This window comes from Oncorhynchus mykiss, chromosome 27 (genome assembly GCF_013265735.2).
Source record: "Oncorhynchus mykiss isolate Arlee chromosome 27, USDA_OmykA_1.1, whole genome shotgun sequence".
Classification (NCBI taxonomy): Eukaryota; Metazoa; Chordata; class Actinopteri; order Salmoniformes; family Salmonidae; genus Oncorhynchus; species Oncorhynchus mykiss.
The window spans coordinates 16,140,749-16,164,368 of record NC_048591.1 but is presented as its reverse complement, the minus strand read 5'-3'; the positions used below and the strand labels follow the sequence as shown (position 1 = coordinate 16,164,368).

Sequence of the window (23,620 nt, the reverse complement as noted above, 5' to 3'; positions counted from 1 at the left end):
GTATCCAGGCCGTGTCTATAGTGACGCATCAAGTACTGAGATGCAGTGCATTAGACCGCTGCGCCATTCGGGAGTCCCCTAGATATAGATACAATGTTACAAAGAAAGGGTGAGAAATATCTACAACGTAACACCTGGATATCAGAATTGACGGGAAAGAAAGCCAGAAGAGCCATGCAGCCAGGCGTCTTGTCATTGGCCCAAACTAATTGGCGGGGTAATATACTCCTCCCACTGAGCTGTTCGTGCGCACTTCTTTGCTCCAGGCTGCGCTTTTGTAGCTATTTGGAAATCATTTGGAATTGTAGACAATGAGACATCTATGTAAAAACATGGTAGTAACATCAGCATATTTTAGCCTAAACTAAACCTATCTCTACTATGGGAGAGTGTATTTGTTTTGAGAGCTTACATCGTCCTATTTGATGTAAAGTCAAGGTATCATTTTAAAAGGAGATGTTTTCTGACAAAGAGACAGGCAGGTGCTATCACGGAACATCACGTGAAGCAAAAACCGTGAAGCAAAAACGACCATATCAAAACCGAAGGTGAAAGTTCCTCAAAGGGCACATGATGGTGGCGAGGATGGCGAGCTGCGGAGCCGCTTGTAACCTGGATGAAGGGTAAGCATCTTAAATGCATAGCCAAATAATGGCGAGATGTAGTCTTGCACGTAGCCTATATATGCATGAGGTTGCATTCACACGGACAAAGATGTGCGCCGCAATGTTGTGTCGAATCCGGAAAGAGCTGTTCCTTTGTTGTTGCTGCTTGCTACCCTTAGCTGATAACTTAGTTCTCAATTTATAAAAAAAAAACACAAGACCCTAAATAGTTGCAACCGTGTATTTTTATTTTATTGAAGACAGACCCCAAAAGTGAGAGGGGACGCCATGGTCGCTTTGTAACGCACAATATGCTGTGTTGTTGACTGATCATAATACAAACATGCCCATCGCCCAAGCAATATGGCTATACCTCGAGTTACAACTAGAGAACGATGTTATTCTGTTGGGTTCTCAATAGAACCGTCTCTTTTAACTTGAAAACGAAACCACTTGCGCGTACCCGTCCTTCACCACTGCGTTTTGCACTGTCATAGTTAGGCTACTTTGTCTCAAGATGTATTGTTTAAGCTGTTTAAAAGCGTGCCAGCCAGGTCGTTCTTCATTAGACACCTGCCATGTGAAAGTGCTTGAATATAGTAAAGGTAAACTAGCTTCGTTGTTATATGTATAGGAGCATCTATGTACCAAATAATATACCATATATGGTATATACCATACCATGTACCATATAATCATCTTGAATTACGTAGGCTATTGGGACTTTTTTCCAGTGAAGCTTGATAGTCAAGGACAATTTTTTTTTTTTTTTTTTACCCATATCACTTCTGTAACCAGTGTTACTACAATCATGGTAATGTTTTATACCGTAAAATGTAGTTGTAGAAAACGTTCCACATTGTCCCCTTTGTGTAGTAAATAATTAATAGTGTTTGTGTGGAGAGTAATCATGAACCCCAGGGCAGTTAAAGGTGACTTATATCCAATGGGAGCACCAGGTCAATAGTTACTGTGGTTTCCTGGTTTTCTATCACACCACAGGCTTCTGGAGAAACAAGACACATTTGGCACCTTGCCACCATGCCACACCCATTTGCCACTGATTTAAATAATCAAAATTCTGGTTAGACAATTCAACGCTCAAATCACTGAAGAGGCTTGAGTGTCACCGAAGTGCTGACATATATACTGTACCAGTCAAAAGTTTGACACACCAGCACATTCCAGGGTTTTTCTTTATTTGTACTATTTTCTACATTGTAGAATAACATCAAAACTATGAAATAACACATATGGAATCGTGTATTAACCCAAAAAGTGTTAAACAATGTCACGGATCCCTCTGGAACTTTCATTGCGCACACCTGGCCCCTATTCCCACTGATTGTATTTGTATATATGTTCCCTTGGTTCATCATGGTGCTGTTGATTATTGTTACTATGTTCGTTGGTGCGTGTGAGTACCTGTGCTGTGTGTTTTGGGCTTTTGTGCCTCTGTGGATTGTGCAGATGATTACGGGTCTCGTCCCGTGTGGTAATCATTGTGTGCTAGTGTCATTTATTCAAGGTACTCTTCGCTCTTTTGTTTGGGTTTCAACCCTGTGTTTTTTTACGTGTTTGTTTGGTCTTCGTCGCCGCAATTTGGGGCTTAATAAAAACCCATATCATGCATTCCTGCGTCTGCCTCCCGAATCATTCATACCGATGTGACAAACAGAAAAATATTTTAGATTTTTTTTTTGTCTTGATGATAGCTTTGCACACTCTTGGCATTCTCTCAACCAGCTTCACCTGGAATGCTTTTCCAACTGCCTTGAAGGAGTTCCTTCATATGCTGAGCACTTGATGGCTGCTTTTCCTTCACTCTGAGGTCCAACTCATCCCAAACCATCTCGATTGGGTTGAGGTCGGGTGATTGTGGAGGCCAGGTCATCTGATGCAGCACTCCATCACACTCCTTCTTGGTCAAATAGCCCTTACACAGCCTGGAGGTGTGTTGGGTCATTGTCCTGTTGAAAGACAAATTATAGTGCAAACCAGATGGGATGGTGTATGGCTGCAGAATGCTGTGGTAGCCATGCTGGTTAAGTGTGCATCGAATTCTAAATAAATCACTGACAGTGTCACCACCAAAGCAACCCCACACCATCACACCTCCTCCTCCATGCTTCACGGTGGGAACCACACATGTGGAGATCATCCGTTCACCTACTCTGTCTCACAAAGACACAGCGGTTGGAACCAAAATTCTCAAATTTGGACTCATCAGACCAAAGGACAAATTTCCACCGGTCTAATGTCCATTGCTCGTGTTTCTTGGCCCAAGCAAGTCTCTTCTTCTCATTGGCGTCCTTTAGTAGTTGTTTCTTGGCAGCAATTTTGACCATGAAGGCCTGATTGACGCAGTCTCCGCTGAACAGTTGATGTTGAGATGTGTCTGTTACTTCAACTGAGTGAAGCATTTATTTGGGCTGCAATTTCTGAGGCTGGTAATTCTAATGAATTTATCTTCTGCAGCACAGGTAACTTTGGGTCTTCCTTTCCTGTGGCGGTCCTCGAGACAGTTTCATCATACTGTTACGCTTGATGGTTTTTACGATTGCATTTGTAGAAACTTTCAAAGTTCTTGAAATGTTCACTATTGACTGACCTTCCGGTCTTAAAGTAATGATGCAGTGTCATTTCTCTTTGCTTATTTGAGCTGTTCTTGGCATAATATGGTCTTTTACCAAATAGGGCTATATTCTGTATACCACCCCTACCTTGTCACAACACAACTGATTGTCTCAAACGCATAAAGAAGGAAAGAAATTCCACAAATGAACTTTTAACAAGGCACATCTGTTAATTGAAATGCATACCAGGTGACTACCCCATGAAGCTGGTTGAGAGAATGCGAATAGTGTGCAAAGATGTAATCAAGGCAATGGGTGGGTACTTTGAAGAATCTCAAACATTTCTTTAACATTTTTTTGGTTACTACATGATTCCATATGTGTTATTTCATTGTTTTGATGTCTTCACTAGTATTCTACAATGTGTATTAAATAATGAGTAGGTGTGTCCAAACTTTTGACTGGTACTGTAGATATTCAATTATACTGAACAAAAACATAAATGCTACATGTAAAGTGTTAGTCTGTTATAGTCTGTTTCATGAGCTGAAATAAAAGATCCCAGAAATTGTTAATTCACACACAAAGCTTATTTCTCTCAAATTTTGTGCACAAATTTGTTTACATCCCTGTTAGTGAGCATTTCTCCTTTGCCAAAATAATCCATCCACCTGACAGGTGTGGCATATCAAGAAGCCGATTAAACCGCATTACAGAGGTGCACCATGTGCTGGGGACAATAATAGGCCACTCTAAAATGTGCAGTTTTGTCTCACAACACAATGCCACATATGTCTCAAGTTTTGAGGGAGCGTGTAATTGGCATGCCGACTGCAGGACTGTCCACCAGAACTGTTGCCAGAGAATTTAATGTTAATTTCTTTAACATAAGTTGTTGTAGAGAATTTGGCAGTACGGTCATGCGGCCTCACAACTGCAGACCACGTGTAGCCAGCCCAGGACTATCACATCTGCCGTCTTCACTTGCGGGATCATCTGAGACCAGCCACATGGACAGCTGATGAAACGGAGGAGTATTTCTGTTTGTAATAAACACCTTTTGTGGGGAAAAACTCATTTTAATTGGCTGGGCCTGTTTCCCCAGTGGGTGGACCTTGCTCCCAAGTGGGTGGGCCTAAATGTATTTATTTAAATTGACTGATTTCCTTATGAACTGTAAATCAGTAAAATCGTTGAAATGTTGAATTTATAATTTTGTTCAGTATACATAAATATACAATGCACAATATCTGCGGAATATATGACCCCTCATGAAGGCATAATGTTTTACACTAAACTGTCAAGTATGAGGGTATCATTAATATTGTGACTGATGGTGTGATATGTTAACCTACTGAGGTACACAAGGCTAAATTGGAGCTGTGACAAACTATAGCACTATAACTGACAATTGCCTATCCCTTGTTCACAGGCTTTCAGTGTGTTCATGTAAGGCTGTAGGAAACATGCAAAAACTGTGGCTTTATCGCACCACAGAGAGAGAAGGGGTGAGAGAGACAAGAAAGGAAGGGGAGGGTTTGGTTTTGTATGAGTGGGAGAGAAGTAAGAGATGGTGAGAGGCCAGGGTTGACAAGAGGGCAAAGAGAAATAAATAGAAAGAATTTACAGAGAGATGGATAGAGGCTGAAAGTATAACAACACCGGGCGAGATCCAAATGCAGACACAGGAGGCAGATGGTTTGAGTCTCTGATATTTATTAAACAACATGGGGCAGGTCGAGGACAGGCGAAAGTTCATAACCAGGTCAGAGTTCCAAACGGTACAGGGATGCAGGCAGGCTCAAGGTCAGGGCAGGCAAAAGGTCAAAACCAGGAGGACTAGAAAAACGGAGACAAGGAAAAAGCAGGAGCATGGAAAAACACGCTGGTTGACAAAACAAGGTGATCTGACAACAGACAAACAGAGAACACAGGAATAAATACCCTGGGAATAATGTGGAAAACGGGTAACACCTGGAGGTGGGTGGAGACAATCACAAAGACAGGTGAAACAGATCAGTGCGTGACTTCTGTCACGGGCAGAGTACATGTGGGAATATGACTGCCATGGAAATGTATAACAGTTGTGTTGTGATACAGAAACCTGTTGGCTGTGTCGAACATTGACCATGGAAAAGTAAACAGTCTTTCCTGTACTGCTGTCTGAGGACAATGAGGATGAGGACCACTAGCTTATCAGGTTTCATTACATCTAAAAGAGTGACAATATTTACGACACAGAACTAGAAATAGCCTATGAATTTGTCACAATTCAATAATTGTTTCAGGACCTTATCTGCAGGTACCATGCACAGTTATCATGATTAATTACTTTCTTATTATCAAAGAGGTTGTAAACACATGCCAACTCAGTAAAGTGTTTCTCCTGTATTCCTAATCTCCTCTGTGGTAAAGGACTAAAGACTACACTTGAGTCAACTCTGGCTTTTGATCACCTAGAGCGCAGTATTTTTACGATGGAGTAAAATAAAAAATAAATACTGTTGACCTAGTTTTTTTGTGCGTGCTGAACTTGTTCACACAAATCACAGACTGAAACACCAAGCGGCACGCTTTGTCTGAGGCTGAGTGACATCCTCTGGATGATACACATTATTATGGTTTATATAAACCTGTAACACTGCTAACTGCAAAACCCTTTCCTCTGTGTCTTGATGTTAGATCAACTGTTGATGTTCTCTGATACTGTCTCTTTAAGAACCTATGGTTTATAATCACAAGCACTATCGGCCAGTACCTTTCCATGTATTTGCAGTACCAGCCGTTCAACACTAGTGTGTAAAACTGGGTCAGTATGTATGGGGTGGGGGTTCCACACCACACTGGAGGATGGGCTGATGTCATGAACGTGAGATTTTGGCAGCTCCTCCACTTCCTGTTTTTGTGCCTCAGTTAAATGAGTGTTTGTGTGTACATCAGAGAGAGGAAGTGAAGACAGAGATGGGTCTGCAGTTCAGCTCCACCCCCTCTTCTCCACACCCATAATCCCCTCCCCCACTCGTCCATAAAACTGAAGTTGTATTCTCTTAACTCCATTTTGACAACGTCTTGGGATGCCCTTATCATTTCCTATCTCTTTTAACCAACAGCGATGGAGACATCCCTGCCCCTGAACAGAAGGGTAAGCACCGTTTGATAGTGCATGAAATGTTTTGTTTTGTCTCATGTGGCAAAAAGTTCTGAATTAATGTGATCTTTAATTAGACCAGCAGATGGCAGTCAAAACCAGTAAAAAATGATCTGTGTGTGTGTGAGATGTACATTGGGCTGATAAAGCATGCTGTCTGAGATTAGACAGAGTGGATGTTAGATGAGACAGAGAGCGATTGGAGGCATATGAGGACACAGATGGAGAGATGGGGGGGGGGGGGGAGAGATAAGGGGAGAACGAGCAAGAGAAAGGGACGTTTGTAGAGCAGAGAGAGAGAGACCTGGCTGGTTCTCAGTGTGAAATGAGGCTCCCTGCCCCAGAGAGGACTGGCTCCATCTATTAGCTTCCCCTCTGCCAATGCCAGGCTCTCAGCTAGAAGGCCTGACCCAGACTCCCTCCTGCTGTGTACAGATACCCCTGGAGCTAGCCATGTCTGTACACCAGGGCACCAGTTCACTTCACTCTATCTTAGCAGGTAGGCCATAGTTTCACTTTAGATTAGGACAATTATTGATAATAACTGTGAAAAAAAAGATTTTGAATACATACATTTTAAGATGGGGGGATTCAACTTTATTTTCAAGTAGATATTGTTTACCCAGTAGCAGTTTTTTCATTTTGACATGAAAGGGGTCAAAGTTGGTAATCATTTTACAATGATTTGGGTGGAGAAGCTTGATTTTCAGAAGTTCCAAGAACTCAAAAACATTTGCTTTTGAGAAATTGTCTCACCAAAGCTGTGTTGTATTCTTTAGGTATCTCGTAGCTTATTTTCAAAGATGCATTACAAAATATATACAAATTCTACAAAAATGACTCATAACAATAATCGTGACCATTTGCATGGCAATTAATCGTTACTCAATCATCACAGCCCTACTTTAGATGCACTTACAGTATGAAGCATACCATTTATAAGCCTTTCTGAATGAGAATATCAGCTTCTGTAAAGTTACAGCCCCGACACAGGGGCCCTCAGCCCTATACATAGAAAAAGCACAGACATATCACCGAATTACAATACGCTCATATACATACTGTATCCAGTTTGCGTTCATCTACATTAGTGAGGAATCAGTTGGAAGTTTCAGATGAGTGATGTTGTGTGAAGATATACGGTATACACTGATGAGCTCATCAGAATGAACTTCGTCACAGTTTGACAACAGAAGAGCAACATTTAGATCATGCTCAGTCAGACAGTAAATAAAAGGCTACAAATCGATAATGTATGATTATTCTTTTTCTGCCATTTCTTAGTAATAGGCCTAGGGTAGACATGAGTAGAGAACCTTCAGAAAACTCTCAGGGGATGGGCTGGAGTTGTTTGGGGCAGGTCCCACAGAGGGCCAGTCCCCTGAGGTTTTTAAATGTTTTATTTAGCTAGCCAAGTCAGTTGAGAACAAATTCTTATTCACAATGACGGCCTACCGGGGAACAGTGGGTTAACTGCCTTGTTCAGTAGCAGAACGACACATTTTTACCATGGTAGCTCAGGGATCCCATCCAGAAACCTTTTGGTTCCAAGCCCAACGCTCTAACCACTAGGCTACATGCTGCCCCAGGTTACTGTATACCTCTCTGCATTATGTGTAAAGTGGGGTGGAAAGATGGAGAGAAGAGATTTCTTAATTCCATATTAACCCCTTACCCAAGACATCTCTACTAAAAGTTCAGTTGTTACAGATAATCTGACTGAAAATGATAACAGTGGCTCAGGTGGACACACCTTTGCAGTATGTTTGTATTTATCTGAGATTTCACTCAAAGAGAAACTGCCCACCCCCCCTGTGAACACTACTCAAACAGAACTCTAATGGTCTCTGAGCTGCATATAGGCATATAGACCCCCTCTCAAGTCATGTTTGAACTACCAATCAATTTCCCTCACCCCTCTTTATTTGAAAGTACACTTAGAATGAGAAATGTTTTCAAAGTTCATCCCTCCCTGTCCTATGGATTTTTCTGACAGACAATGCAGGGACATCTACAGAGGAGAGTTCTGAAGAAGAGGAGGACGAAGAGGAGGAGGAGGATTCTGGTGAGCGGCTGCTAGAGATCAGAAACTCTCCATCACAGTATGAATCTTCAGGCTTTATCCCACCCTCTAACATAATGTTCTCTCTCTTTGTCTTTCAACAGACGGCTTTGCTGAGAAAGAAGGAGGTGAGAAAAACACAGGCCTTGTTCTGTCAGCTTCGTCAGCTTCATCAAAATCATTTACAATCTGTGATGATACACGGTCACTCCAGCACCTGGCTTGTGTCTTTACTCAGTCAGTTAGGATCTTTTTTAGAAATAATTGTATTATTTTTTGGCTTGTCCCAGTAGAATCTGAGGAGCCTGACGTTGAGGGTTCCTGTAATGGTGAGTGGGAACTAAAACGTCAGCCACAATGCCTATATCTGCCTTATCCTGCCTCTGAAATACAGATGAATAGCCTCTTTCACCTCAGAATGTCCTGAGTAGAATGATTGCTCCTCTCCTCCAACTTCCTTCATGAGGTGTAACGTATCTCTCCACAGAGTCAGAGTCGGCTCCTCAACCTGATGCAGAGGTTTCCCTTGCTAAAGGTATCACAAGTCATTCTACTACCAAATGTTTAGCTTTTTCCACAAAATGTCGAGCTATCCTAGACAAAGGAGATTGTAATGGTTGAAAGGCTAGAGAGAGGATATCTGGGTGCATTCATAGGTCTATGAAAATGTGTCGGCAAATCATAGTCTGTGAGGTAGAGTACTCCCCAAGAGGGAGTGCCTAGTTTGACTTTTGGCCTCTCCTTTGTCAGATGTGCCCCCCAAGCCATGCTGTGAAAAATGCAAGGCTTTCCAGCGGGTAAGTACATTTGTTTGATTGTGGAATTGAACGATAGTTGTGTAATAAAGCTTCAGAGACATACAGTATGGCTGTAGACTCACTAGAGGAACAGGGGCCAATCTTAGTCCCATGTCTGTTTCTCAATCAGAGTCCAGGCAATGAACTGGTTACTCCCAGGAGGATCTCTAAAGGACGCCTACAGTGAGTAGCTCTTCTACCTGTAGCCTCGTTCCTTCTCTTTCTCACTCAGACTCTCCTCTCTCTCTCCCTCTTTTTTTCTCCATCTCCAAATCTCTTACTCTCTTGCTTACTTAGTATCTCTACCTCTCTTTTTTTAATAAATAAGAAAATCCCCAAACCACTAATGCCTCTCCTGCTGAGTGTCTGTCTGACTGGTATGAGTCTTTCCATCTCTCTGTGTTCTGTGTGTCAGGGTGCAGCTGGAGGGAGAGGGGACATATGAGTGCTCCGTCACCGGCCTGGTGTTTGAGGTGTCAGAGAGAGTCCTGATCCGCTACTCGGTCCTGTCCTGGTCCAAGTTTGGCATGTTCCTCAGGGACTCCTGGAGGTTCGCTGGGCCCATCTTCAACGTGGACTGTGTCAACAGCCCCTCATCCATCCTCACCTCCATCCAGTTCCCTCACTTCCTCTGCCTTGCTGACCCCGACAGTGAAATGACCTTTAGTGTCCTGCATATGAAGGACAGCTGTCCGGTGATCGAGCCCTCGGTAGACCACTCTGGCAGCCATGTAAAGTGGCGTGTATCGTCCCTGTCCCCGGTGGGGCCCATTGTCCAGAGCAGCAAGCCTGTAGAGCACCACGGGGTGGTCTTGGTGTATAAGGAACTGGCTCTGAACAACTCCTACTCCTTTCGCATCTATCTGGCCACCAACAACTCCTCCGACATTAAGGTGAGAGGGACACAGGGTGTGTGTATGCGGATCATTACAGTAACATCTTACTCAGAAAGAGAAATTAACATGATCAGAGGGATTGTAATGCCCACTGGCCTGACCTCCTGGCACTCTGACTCACACTGTGGTCTCTACTGAGGGAAATCACATGTCACACTGGAAGTCTGCGGTCTGTTTATTTGTGTGTGTGGTGATCAAGATGAGTTCATTTGTCACTGTATCAGAGGGCATTGGTGCATATTTATTAACAAATGATTGTATTGATTTGTGTATCTGTATCTAGGAATAACTCAGATGGAAACCCCAAACCTCATACATTAGATCTGAATCTAGCCCAGTGGACAACACTGGTTAACTTCATTGGGATAGGGGCAGCATTTTCACTTTTGGATGAAAAGCGTGCCCAGAGTGAACTGCATCCTACTCAATCCCAGATGCTAATATATGCATATTAGTAGTAGCATTGGATAGAAAACACTCTGCCATTTCTAAAACTGTTTGAATGATGTCTGTGAGTATAACAGAACTCATATGGCAGGCAAGAACCTGAGAAAAAATCCAAACAGGAAGTGGGAAATCTGAGGTTTGTAGTTTTTCAACTCGGCCCCTATTGAAGATACAGTGGGATATTGGTTATGTTGCACTTCCTAAGGCTTCCACTAGATGTCAATCGTCTTTAGAACGTTGTTTGATGCTTCTACTATGAAGGGGGGCTGAATGACAGGGGAATTAGTCAGAGGTCTGCCAGCAGCCACAAGCTCAGTTACGGGCATTCACATGAGGTAGCTCCCGTTCCATTGCTTTTCTAATGGAATTCTCCGGTTGTAACATTATTGAACATTTATGATATAAACATCCTAAAGATTGATTCTATACATTGTTTGATATGTTTCTACGACCAGTAATATAACTTTTTGGAATTTTCGTCCGACCTATCAGCTGGAAGTCACACGTGCGTTTCGATTTGTTTACCAAACGCCCTAACAAAAGGAGGTATATGGAAATAAATGATGAACTTTATCGAACAAATCAAACATTTATTGTGGAACTGGGATTCCTGGGAGTGCATTCTGATGAATATCATCAAAGGTAAGTGAATATTTATAATGCTATTTCTGACTAATGTTGACTGCACAACATGGCGGATATTTATTTTGGCTGGTTTCGGCTCTGAGCTCCGTACTCAGATTATTGCATGGTATGCTTTTTCCGTAAAGTATTTTTGAAATCTGACACAGCGGTTCCATTAAGGATAATTTTATCTAAAGTTCCATGTATAACACTTGTATTTTCATCAACATTTATAATGAGTATTTCTGTGAATTGATGTGGCTCTCTGCAAAATCACTGCATGTTTTGGAACTACTGAACATGACACGCCAATGTAAAATTAGATTTTTCGATATAAATATGCATTTTATCGAAACAAAGCATACATGTATTGTGTAACATGAAGTCCTATGAGTGTCATCTGATGAAGATCATCAAAGGTTAGTGATTAATTTGATCTCTATTTGTGCCTTTTGTGACTCCTGTCTTTGGCTGGAAAAATGGCTGGGTTTTTGTGTGACTTGGTGGTGACCTAACATAATCGTTTGTGGAGCTTTCGCTGTAAAGCATTTTTTAAATCAGATACTGTGGCTGGATTAACAAGAATTGTATCTTTAAAATGGTGCCTAATACTTGTATGTTTGAGAAATTTGATTTATGAGATTTCTGTTGATTTGTATTTGGCACCCTGCAATTTCATTGGCTGTTCCGCTAGCGCTAGCGGAACCCCGTTCCCAGACAGGTTAAAATGACAATGTTTTTCCAACTGGTAGGTTTATATTGGGATAGTAACACCACGTGTATAAAATATAGACCACAGTTAATATTTACTCTGTGATCTTACACAGTCTTAGGTCACATGTCACCCAGTACCTGAAATGTGGTTTGAGCGCTGGTAGTGTGTAAAATCAGGGGTGTGTGTCTTAGTGTGATAGTAGTATCAGTGGTGAGGGGAATGGCTGAGTGACTGAATGCCTGAGCTCAGCAGAAACCCACAGAGCACTCAGCTTCAGAACAGTCCATTTAACCCTGCCTAACTGGCCAGGGAAAGGAGTTGTTGACCGTTAGGCAACAAATAAGAAAGATTTTCCATCACACACCAAAATGACCATGGAAAACGTCTCCGTCCACCAACTCCCATGTTTCCTGAACAGGGAATAGTCATCCCCGCTATTACCATTATTAGAATCTCTCGCTTACTAATGGTAAATCACTGGTCTACTTCTATCTATTCCTTTGTCTCTCTGCCTCTCTTTCTCCTCCTCTACCCCTCACTCACTCCAGGACATATGGAAGGAGGTGCGTTGCGCCAACAAGCGTTACCTGAAGGTAGAGAAGCCACCCACCTGTAAGTTGGATGAGAAGAGGTACCGCCTCATGAGTGAACCAGAGGGAGACATCAGCCCTGCGGTGAGGTTTCATTCACCCATTACTGCATAACCAGTAAGCAATGACCTACAGTACAGTTGAACTCAGAAGTTTACATACACCTTTTCCAAATACATTTAAACTCAGTTTTTCACAATTCCTGTCATTTAATCCTAGTAAAAATTCCCTCTTAGGTCTGTTAGGATCACCACTTTATTTTATAATGTGAAATGTCAGAATAATAGTAGAGAGAATTACTTAATTCAGATTTTATTTCTTTCATCACATTCCCAGTGGGTCAGAAGTTTACATACACTCAGTTAGTATTTGGTAGCATTGCCTTAAACAATTTAAACTTGGGTCAAATGTTTCGGGTAGCCTTCCCCAAGCTTTCCACAATAAGTTGGGTGAATTTTGGCCCATTCCTCCTGACAGAGCTAGTGTAACTGAGTCAGGTTTGTAGGCCGCCTTGCCTGCACATGCTTTTTCAGTTCTGCCCACACATTTTCTATAGGATTGAGGTCAGGGCTTTGTGATGGCCACTCCAATACCTTGACTTTGTTGTCCTTAAGCCATTTTGCCACAACTTTGGAAGTATGCTTGGGGTCATTGTCCATTTGGAAGACTCATTTGCGACCAAGCTTCATCTTTCTGACTGATGTCTTGAGATGTTGCTTTAAAATAGCCACATCATTTCCCTTACTCATGATGCCATCTATTTTGTGAAGTGGACAAGACCCTCCTGCAGCAAAGCCCCCTCACAACATGAAGCAGTCACCCCTGTGCTTCACGGTTGGGATGGTGTTCTTCGACTTGCAAACCTCCCCCTTTTTCTCCCAAACATAACGATGGTCATTATGGCCAAACAGTTCTATTTTTGTTTCATCAGACCAGAGGACATTTCTCCAAAAAGTACAATCTTTGTCCCCATGTGCAGTTGCAAACCTTAGTCTGACTTTTTTTATAGTGGTTTTGGAGCAGTGGATTCTTGCTTAGCGGCCTTTCAGGTTATGTCGATATAGGACTTGTTTTACTGTAGATATAGATACTTTTGTACCAGTTTCCTCCAGCATCTTCACAAGGTCCTTTGCTGTTGTTCTGGGATTGATTTGCACTTTTTGCACTAAAGTATGTTCATCTCTAGGAGACAGAACGCGTCTCCTTCCTGAGTGGTATGATGGCTGCGTGGTCCCATGGTGTTTATACTTGCGTACTCTTATTTGTACAGATGAACGTGGTACCTTCAGGCATTTGGAATTTTTTTTCCAAGGATGAACCAGACTTGTGGAGGTCTACAATTTTTTTTCAGAGGTCTTGGCTGATTTCTTTTGATTTTCCCATGATGTTGAGCAAAGAGGCACTGAGTTTGATGGTAGACCTTGAAATACATCCCCAGGTATGCCTCCAATTGACTCAAATTATGTACATTTGCCTGTCAGAAGCTTCTAAAACTATGACGTAATTTTCTGGAATTTTCCAAGCTGTTTATAGGCACAGTCAACTTCTGACTCACTGGAGTTGTGATACAGTGAAATAAACTGTCTGTAGACAATTGTTGGAAAAATGACTTGTGTCATGCACAAAATAGATGTCCTAACCGACTTGCCAAAACTACAGTTAACAAGAAATTTGTGGAGTGGTTGAAAACTAGTTTTAATGACTCCAACATAAGTGTATGTAAACTTCTGACTTCAACTGTATGTACGGTACATTGAGTGTACAAAACGTTAAGAACACCTTCCTAATATTGAGTTGCACCCCCTTTTGCCTTCAGAATAGCCTCAATTCGTCGAGGCAGGGACTCTACAAGGTATCAAAAACGTACCACAGGGATGCTGGCCCATGTTGACTCCAATGCTTACCACAGATGTGTCAAGTTGGCTGGATGTCATTTGGGTGGTTGACCGTTCTTGATACACATGGGAAACTGTTGAGCATGAAAAACGTGGCAGCATTGCATTTCTTGACACAAACCGGTGCGCCTGGCAACTACTACCATACCCTGTTCAAAGGCACTTAAATATTGTGTCTTGCCCATTCACCCTCTGAATGGTACACATACACAATCCATGTCTCTATTGTCTCTTGGCTGAAAAATCATTCTTTGACCCGTCTCCTCCCCTTCATTTAGACTGATTGAAGTGGATTTAACAAGTGAAATCAATAAGGGATCATAGCTTTCACCTAGATTCACCTGGTCAGTCTATGTCATGGAAAGAGCAGGTGTTCTTAATGTTTTGTTTACTCAGTGTATGTATGGTATGTCCTATGTGAGTGTATTCATCATTTATTTTCTTTTTTTTATTATTAAAAAAAAATATATATATATATATATATATATATATATATATATATATATATAAAAAATTTAACCCCGTTTCGTGGTATCCAATTGTTAGTAGTTACTATCTTGTCTCATCGCTACAACTCCCGTACGGGTTCGGGAGAGACGAGGGTCGAAAGCCATGCGTCCTCCGAAACACAACCCAGGTGTTCTTAATGTTTTGTATACTCGGTGTTGGTACATTATGTACTGTGTGTTTATTCATAATGTCTGTGTTGTGTGTATGGTGTCCTGCAGGACTTGCCGTTCACGCTGGCCGTGACTAAATTGAAGGGATATTTTGAGGTGTTCTTTGAGCAGCCCCCTCCTTTCAAGGTCTCCCTCGTAGAGACAGAGTCCGACAAGACTGTGTGGTCAGCCACCATCAGAGAAGGTACATACACACCTGCTATGCGTATGTCTGTAATGTGTTGGGGGTTAAGGTGCAGGATATTAATTTATCTTCCTCTCAGGTGACTGTGTGGACAATACAGTTGAAAAGCCAAGGAAACTGACAAATAGTAAGTTTGTCATTTTTGTTTGCCCCCTCTCAATATCGGCATCGAGTTCACTTCATTCCAGTGTATGTTCTAGATATCAAGTTCTCTGTACACAAGCACTTTTCATCCAATCATAACAAAGTAGCTTTTGATTGACAAAGTAGCTTTTTTTCTCCTCTTCTGTAGACAGGAAGAGAAGCACCAGCACATCAGAGGAAGAGTTGCCCAAAAAGAGACGTCGGTGCGCAGATGAGTCAGGTGATGGTTTGAACACATCCATTGTGTCATTTGCTGTTATTACTGTGGTCTTATTCCTGTTGAGTTGCTGTTCAGTCGCCCTGAATAAAACCCTTACAAGTCTGACGTTCCTCTGTTGTCTCCAGACGGAGTGCGGGCAGTGCAGGTCCCAGACGTGTCGTCCAAGCAGCTGATGCAGGTGGCTAAGCTACAGGGGAAGGAGTGGAAGCAAGTGGCTATCGGTTGCCTGGACCTGTCCTCCAAAGAGCTGGACGATATACAGGCCAGTGAGGAGGATGTCGACATGCAGAGGTACAGTAGATAGATATAGTATCTGCACCCTTAAAACGCAACTTTATATTACTCGCCAGCCATAATTTTGGGCATTTTTCATTGAAGCATTCTTGGTAAGAATCATTCAACAATTGTACAATAACTTACTTTCTTTGATTCATATTTTTGGTGATTTCTTTTTTAGATAATGGGACCCTAAATGTGACCCTCAACTTGTTTTGTGTTGGGTTTCAGGTTTAAGGCGTTGGAGCGCTGGAAGACTGGCAGGCCAAATGGTCAAGCCACGGTCACTCACCTCTTGATGAGCCTACAGGAGCTGGATGACCTGCCCAACAAGGTCCTCAAGACACTGCAAGGTTAGAGACACACATTAGACTAGAGCCAAACACACTCAATCACCTGTCTCCACACAGATATTTGTACTCATTCTTGTCTCCTACTAACATACACCCATTTCTGTCTGTCTCTTTCTGTCTGTGTTCTCCTCAGATATGATAGACAATAAAGCGGCCGAATGAGATATCTTTTGCCTCCCAAGGTCCCTGCCTTTCCGCAGCCCTATCGTCAATGAGCCAGAGAGACAATGGGAGAGAGACGTTTGAACTCTTGCCTTGAAGACAGAAATCCCTCTGCTTCTGCTGTATTGCAGGGGTACTCTTACCCTACGAGGTCCGGAGCCTGCTGGTTTTCTGTTCTACCGGATAATTAATACACCCGATGTCCCAGGTTTAAATCAGTCCCTGATTTGAAGGGAACAATGAAAAAATGCAGTGGAACTGGCTTTGAGGTCCAGAGTGGAGTTTGAGGGCTGTATGGAGTAGGATGAACGTTCCCGCTAGTCCAGGGATGGGAAACTCCAATCCTCAGGGGCCGGAGTGATGTCACATTTCTTCCCCATCCCTAGCTAACGCAGCTGATTTTAAACTAATTGCATTCTAAACTGAAGATCATAATTAGTTGATTATTGGAGTCAGGTGTGTTAGCTGGGGCAAAAGTGTGACACCAATCCAGCCCTGACTCACTGGACTGGAGCTGCCTGCCCTTGCTCTAGAGGCTGATCTAAGGTCAGCTTTGCATACCTCCTTCATAAATTGAGGATGGTACACTGATCCTAGATCAGAAGCATTATGTGTCCCCTGCCATTGCCTAGGCAGGGCAAGGCCAGGACACACCAACTTAGCACTGTCAGCCCCTTCCAGCCCAAAATAATTGGGATTCAATTGCCTTCAAATGATATGTTTGATTTCTGCAGGCCTGGATGCTAGAGCTGGAGAACGTTGTGCTCTGCCTAGTAGTGATGTTTAGTAGTGGGAAACCCTGGCTTCTCACCCCTCATGTTCTCTCAGGATTTCAACAGGAGTTCAACAAAGGCATAGAAAGAGAATTACACCACAACCTTTAATCTTGAATGGTTATGTTCTTAGACGTTCACAAATGGTCCATTAACCTGGAATAATGCAGGCGTTATGTAGAGGTACCCCAAACAGCCAGGAGCTGATGCTGCGACCTGCGGTGCATTGAAGACCTCTGTCATAGATGAGCTCTGGGAAATAGGTAGCTAATATGTAGCCAGTAACAGACATGTTGCTGCAGTATGGAAACTGCTAACACACATTTACAGGGCTGTTGTCTCAAACATTGTACATTTTGTATTTTGATATTTCTCAATCAAGGCATTGCCACTTACTTAATCATGGAACAACTACTCAAGGAGTGTAGCTGTACTTTTAATACGGTGTACATATTTTCTGTTTTTTAAACTATACTGTAATTGTTTTTTTTTGTAGTCTGTGTTTGTTCGTTTTTGTGTGTGTGTTATGACCAAATTGAGCCGTCAAACTGACACTTGGGATAGCTAAGCTTCATCTCAGAAAAGATTGGTAATATTCACATTTGTTTAGACTGGATCGTGTCCATTCTGTAGCCTGGGAATCACTCTGTGTATTTGAACATGGTGGGATTGACTGAATTCCAGAAACCACTAATGTAGGAGGGTTTTTTTTGTTCATAAAAAGGACTACGAACTCATTTTAAACACCTTTCAATAGGGATGTCACTGTTGCCAAAAAAAAGGCCATCATTAATATTCCATCCTTACATGTGTACTTCTGTAATGTTACAGCTCAGGTAAGGGCCTTCATAGGGCTCTGGGTATGGTGTCTAAGATTACAAATCTTTGACTGAATAAAATACATTTTTGCAAAAATTGATGAAATGTTTAATTGCAAATAATTTTCAGCTAGCAGATGATAGGCTTCATGGCTGTTAAGCTATGACTTAATCAAACATTTATCCTATGTAACCGGTTCTGTACCTTTCTGCGGTGTGTTCTGGTGAGGTGTATGTGGAAGGGAAAGCTCTGAAAACAATTCTGCCGGTTGTCTCTTTTAATGACTGTATGGAATGGAGACACATGCAAGGCAAATGTTAATGCTGCCGTCTGGACTCTCATAAGTACATTTATCACTCCTCATCACGCTTTAAGCAAACTCACATAAACCAAAAAATGCATTGTACATGTTAATATTTTCAAAAGACTTTCAAAACATTAAAAGTGCTAAATATTTATTTAAGTGTACTATTGTCCTATTATACACAAGGCATACTAAGGCATACTTGTCCAGAGCAACAAGCCTGTAGAGCACCACGAGGTGGTCCTGGTGTATAAGGAACTGGCTCTGAACAACTCCTACTCCTTTCGCATCTAACAGGCCACCAACAACTCCTCTGGCATTAAGGTGAGAGGGACACAGGGTGTGTGTATGCGGATCATTACAGTAACATCTTACTCAGAAAGAGAAATGAACATGATCAGAGGGATTGTAATGCCCACTGGCCTGACCTCCTGGCACTCTGACTCACACTGTGGTCTCTACTGAGGGAAATCACATGTCACACTGGAAGTCTGCGGTCTGTTTATTTGTGCGTATATGTGTGGTGATCAAGATGAGTTCATTTGTCACTGTATCAGAGGGCATTGGTGCATATTAATTAACAAATGATTGTGTATTGATTTGTGTATCTAGGAATAACTCAGATGGAAACCCCAAACCTCGTACATTAGAGCAGCCCAGTGGGCAACACTGGTTCAAATGGCAATGTTTTCCCAACTGGTAGGTTTATATTGGAATAGTAACACCATGTGACATCAAATATAGACCACAGCCAATTTTTATTCTGATATTACACACAGACTCTTAGGTCACATGTCACCCAGTTCCTGAAATGTGGTTTGAGCGCTGGTAGTGTGTAAAATCAGGGGTGTGTGTCTTAGTGTGATAGTAGTATCAGTGGTGAGGGGAATGGCTGAGTGACTGAATGCCTGAGCTGAGCAGAGACCCACATCAGAGAACTCCGCTTCAGTCCAAATGTTCATAAATGACCAGCATGGTCAAATAATTATCACAGTAGTTGTCGAGGGTGCAACAGGTCAGCACCTCAGGAGTAAATGTCAGTTGGCTTTTCATAGCCGATGATTGAGAGTATCTCTACCGCTCCTGCTGTCTCTAGAGAGTTCAAAACAGCAGGTCTGGGACAGGTAGCACGTCCGGTGAACAGGTCAGGGTTCCATAGCCGCAGGCAGAACAGTTGAAACTGGAGAAGCAGCACGGCCAGGTGGACTGGGGACAGCAAGGAGTCATCATGCCAGGTAGTCCTGAGGCATGGTCCTAGGGCTCAGGTCCTCCAAGAGAGAGTAAGAAAGAAAGAGAGACTTAGAGAGCATACTTAAATTCACACAGGACACCGGATATAACAGACTGACCCTAGCCCCCCGACACATAAACTACTGCAGCATAAATACTGGAGGCTTAGACAGGAGGGGTCAGGAGACACTGTGGCCCCATCTGATGATTTCCCCGGACAGGGCCAAACAGGCAGGATATAACCCCACCCACTTTGCCAAAGCGCAGCCCCCACACCACTAGAGGGATACCTTCAACCACCAATTTACCATCCTGAGACAAGGCCGAGTATAGCCCACAAAGATCTCTGCCACAGCACAACCCAAGGGGGGGCGCCAACCCAGACAGGAAGACCACATCAGTGACTCCACCCACTCAAGTGACGCAACCCTCCTAGGGACGGCATGGAAGAGCACCAGTACGCCAGTGACTCAGCCCCTGTAATAGGGTTAGAGGCAAAGAATCCCAGTGGAGAGCAGGGAACCGGCCAGGCAGAGACAGCAAGGGCGGTTTGTTCCTCCAGTGCCTTTCCATTCACCTTCACACTCCTGGGCCAGACTACACTCAATCATAGGCCCTACTGAAGAGATGAGTCTTCAATAAAAATCTCTATTGTCTCTTGGCTGAAAAATCATTCTTTGACCCGTCTCCTCCCCTTCATTTAGACTGATTGAAGTGGATTTAACAAGTGAAATCAATAAGGGATCATAGTTTTCACCTAGATTCACCTGGTCAGTCTATGTCATGTAAAGAGCAAGTGTTCTTAATGTTTTGTTTACTCAGTGTATGTACTATGTGAGTTTATTCATAATTTCTTTATTTTTTAAATTATTTAAAGATAATAAAAAATTTTTTTATTGAATTTTACCCCCTTTTCGTGGTATCCAATTGTTAGTAGTTACTATCATGTCTCATCGCTACAACTTCCGTACGGGCTCGGGAAAGACGAAGGTCGAGAGCAATGCGTCCCCCAAAACACAACCCAACCAAGCTGCACTGCTTCTTATTAACACAGCACGCATCCAACCCAGAAGGCAGCCGCACCAATGTGTCGGAGGAAACACAGTGCACCTGGCGACCTGGTTAGCGTGCACTATGCCCGGCCCGCCACAGGAGTCGCTAGTGCGCAATGATATCCCTACCGGCCAACCCTCCCTAACCCGGACGACGCTATGCCAATTGTACGTCGCCCCACCGACCTCCCGGTCGCGGCCGGCTGCGACAGAGCCTGGGTGCGAATCCAGAGTCTCTGGTTTTATTCATAATTTCTGTGTTGTGTGTATGGTGTCCTGCAGGACTTGCCGTTCACGCTGGCCGTGACTAAATTGAAGGGATATTTTGAGGTGTTCTTTGATATTAATTTATCTTTCTCTCAGATGACTGTGTGGACAATACAGTTGAAAAGCCAAGGAAACTGACAAATAGTAAGTTTGTCATTTTTGTTTGCCCCCTCTCAATATCGGCATCAAGAGTTCACTTCATTCCAGTGTATGTTCTAGATATCAAGTTCTCTGTACACAAGCACTTTTCATCCAATCATAACAAAGTAGCTTTTGATTGACAAAGTAGCTTTTTTTCTCCTCTTCTGTAGACAGGAAGAGAAGCACCAGCACATCAGAGGAAGAGTTGCCCAAAAAGAGATGTCGGTGCGCAGATGAGTCAGGTGATGGTTTGAACACATCCATTGTGTAATTTGCTGTTATTACTGTGGTCTTATTCCTGTTGAGTTGCTGTTCAGTCGCCCTGAATAAAACCCTTAAAAGTCTGACGTTCCTCTGTTGTCTCCAGACGGAGTGCGGACAGTGCAGGTCCCAGATGTGTCGTCCAAGCAGCTGATGCAGGTGGCTAAGCTGCAGGGGAAGGAGTGGAAGCAGGTGGCTAAGCTGCAGGGGAAGGAGTGGAAGCAGGTGGCTAAGCGGCAGGGGAAGGAGTGGAAGCAGGTGGCTAAGCTGCAGGGGAAGGAGTGGAAGCAGGTGGCTAAGCTGCAGGGGAAGGAGTGGAAGCAGGTGGCTAAGCTGCAGGGGAAGGAGTGGAAGCAGGTGGCTGAGCGGCAGGGGAAGGAGTGGAAGCAGGTGGCTAAGTGGCAGGGGAAGGAGTGGAAGCAGGTGGCTGAGCTGCAGGGGAAGGAGTGGAAGCAGGTGGCTAAGCTGCAGGGGAAGGAGTGGAAGCAGGTGGCTAAGCTGCAGGGAAGGAGTGGAAGCAGGTGGCTAAGCTGCAGGGGAAGGAGTGGAAGCAGGTGGCTAAGCGGCAGGGAAGGAGTGGAAGCAGGTGGCTGAGCGGCAGGGGAAGGAGTGGAAGGAGTGGAAGCAGGTGGCTGAGCGGCAGGGGAAGCAGGTGGCTAAGCGGCAGGGGAAGGAGTGGAAGCAGGTGGCTAAGCGGCAGGGGAAGGAGTGGAAGCAGGTGGCTAAGCTGCAGGGGAAGGAGTGGAAGCAGGTGGCTAAGCTGCAGGGGAAGGAGTGGAAGCAGGTGGCTAAGCTGCAGGGGAAGGAGTGGAAGCAGGTGGCTAAGCGGCAGGGGAAGGAGTGGAAGCAGGTGGCTAAGCGGCAGGGGAAGGAGTGGAAGCAGGTGGCTAAGCTGCAGGGGAAGGAGTGGAAGCAGGTGGCTAAGCGGCAGGGGAAGGAGTGGAAGCAGGTGGCTAAGCTGCAGGGGAAGGAGTGGAAGCAGGTGGCTAAGCGGCAGGGGAAGGAGTGGAAGCAGGTGGCTAAGCTGCAGGGGAAGGAGTGGAAGCAGGTGGCTAAGCGGCAGGGGAAGGAGTGGAAGCAGGTGGCTAAGCTGCAGGGGAAGGAGTGGAAGCAGGTGGCTGAGCGACAGGGGAAGGAGTGGAAGCAGGTGGCTAAGCTGCAGGGGAAGGAGTGGAAGCAGGTGGCTGAGCGACAGGGGAAGGAGTGGAAGCAGGTGGCTGAGCTGCAGGGGAAGGAGTGGAAGCAGGTGGCTAAGCTGCAGGGGAAGGAGTGGAAGCAGGTGGCTGAGCGACAGGGGAAGGAGTGGAAGCAGGTGGCTAAGCGGCAGGGGAAGGAGTGGAAGCAGGTGGCTAAGCTGCAGGGGAAGGAGTGGAAGCAGGTGGCTATCGGTTGCCTGGACCTGTTATAAATAGCTAACCAATAACTACCAGGAATACCTGCATTGAACCTTGTTGCACTAACTATTTTGACTCATCACATACATTACTTTTACTGTTCGTTATTTATCCCGTTGCCTAGTCACTTTATCCCTACCTACATATACATACTGTATCTACCTCAATTGCCATGTACCCCTTCACATCGACTCTGTACTGGTTCCCCGTGTATATAGCTAAGTTATCATTACTCATTGTGTATTTTTCTCATTGTGTTGTTATTTTTCTATGTATTCCTCTTTTTGCATTTTCAATTTTTCTACTATTTCAATTTTTTTCTCTGCATTGTTGGGAAGGGCCAGTAAGCATGTAACAAATGACATTTGCCAGTAGTGTAAAGTAACTAAGTAAAAAATACTTTGAAGTACTACTTAATTCGTTTTCTTGGGTATCTGTACTTTATTTACTATTTATACTTTTGACAACTTATACTTTTACTCTACTACATTCCTAATGAAAATATGTACTTTTTACTCCCGTACATTTTCCCAAAAGTACTCGTTACATTACATTTCAAATGCTCACGGAGGACAGCAGTATAGTCCTATTCACGCACCTATAAATACACTGCTCAAAAAAATAAAGGGAGCACTAAAATAGCACATCCTATACCTGAATGAATGAAATATTCTTATTAAATACTTTTTCCTTTACATAGTTGAATGTGCTGACAACAAAATCACACAAAAATTATTAATGGAAATCAAATTTATCAACCCATGGAGGTCTGCATTTGGAGTCCCACTCAAAATTTAAGTGGAAAACCCCACTACAGACTGATCCAACTTTGATGTCATGTCCTTAAAACAAGTCAAAATGAGGCTCAGTAGTGTGTGTGGCCTCCACGTGCCTGTATGACCTCCCTACAACGCCTGGGCATGCTCCTGATGAGGTGGCGGATGGTCTCCTGAGGGATCTCCTCCCAAATCTGGAAAATTGCACGATCTGGTATGCATAATAAAA

At 43.5% G+C, this 23,620-nt stretch overlaps 1 protein-coding gene across 3 annotated transcripts; it reads left to right on the top strand.

Moving 5' to 3' along the window:
* Positions 1 to 221: 221 nt before the first annotated feature.
* Positions 222 to 22,644, top strand: si:dkeyp-97b10.3 (NACHT, LRR and PYD domains-containing protein 1b allele 3). Of its 3 annotated transcripts, none has more exons than XM_021587737.2 (16): positions 226 to 623; positions 6,292 to 6,323; positions 8,326 to 8,394; positions 8,496 to 8,519; positions 8,685 to 8,720; positions 8,879 to 8,926; positions 9,142 to 9,188; positions 9,319 to 9,371; positions 9,604 to 10,081; positions 12,419 to 12,544; positions 15,084 to 15,219; positions 15,299 to 15,346; positions 15,512 to 15,583; positions 15,709 to 15,874; positions 16,091 to 16,212; positions 16,346 to 18,066. In XM_021587737.2, exons 1-16 carry the CDS (start codon positions 571 to 573, stop codon positions 16,372 to 16,374), a joined length of 1,539 nt encoding a protein of 512 aa, XP_021443412.2. In that variant the 5' UTR covers positions 226 to 570; the 3' UTR covers positions 16,375 to 18,066. The 3 variants fall into 3 exon arrangements, with proteins under 3 accessions (XP_036821046.1, XP_021443412.2, XP_021443411.2); XM_021587736.2 differs by having other exon boundaries at positions 8,682 to 8,720; XM_036965151.1 differs by lacking the exons at positions 15,709 to 15,874; positions 16,091 to 16,212; positions 16,346 to 18,066 and adding exons at positions 21,328 to 21,380; positions 22,567 to 22,644 and having other exon boundaries at positions 222 to 623; positions 8,682 to 8,720.
* Positions 22,645 to 23,620: the final 976 nt, after the last annotated feature.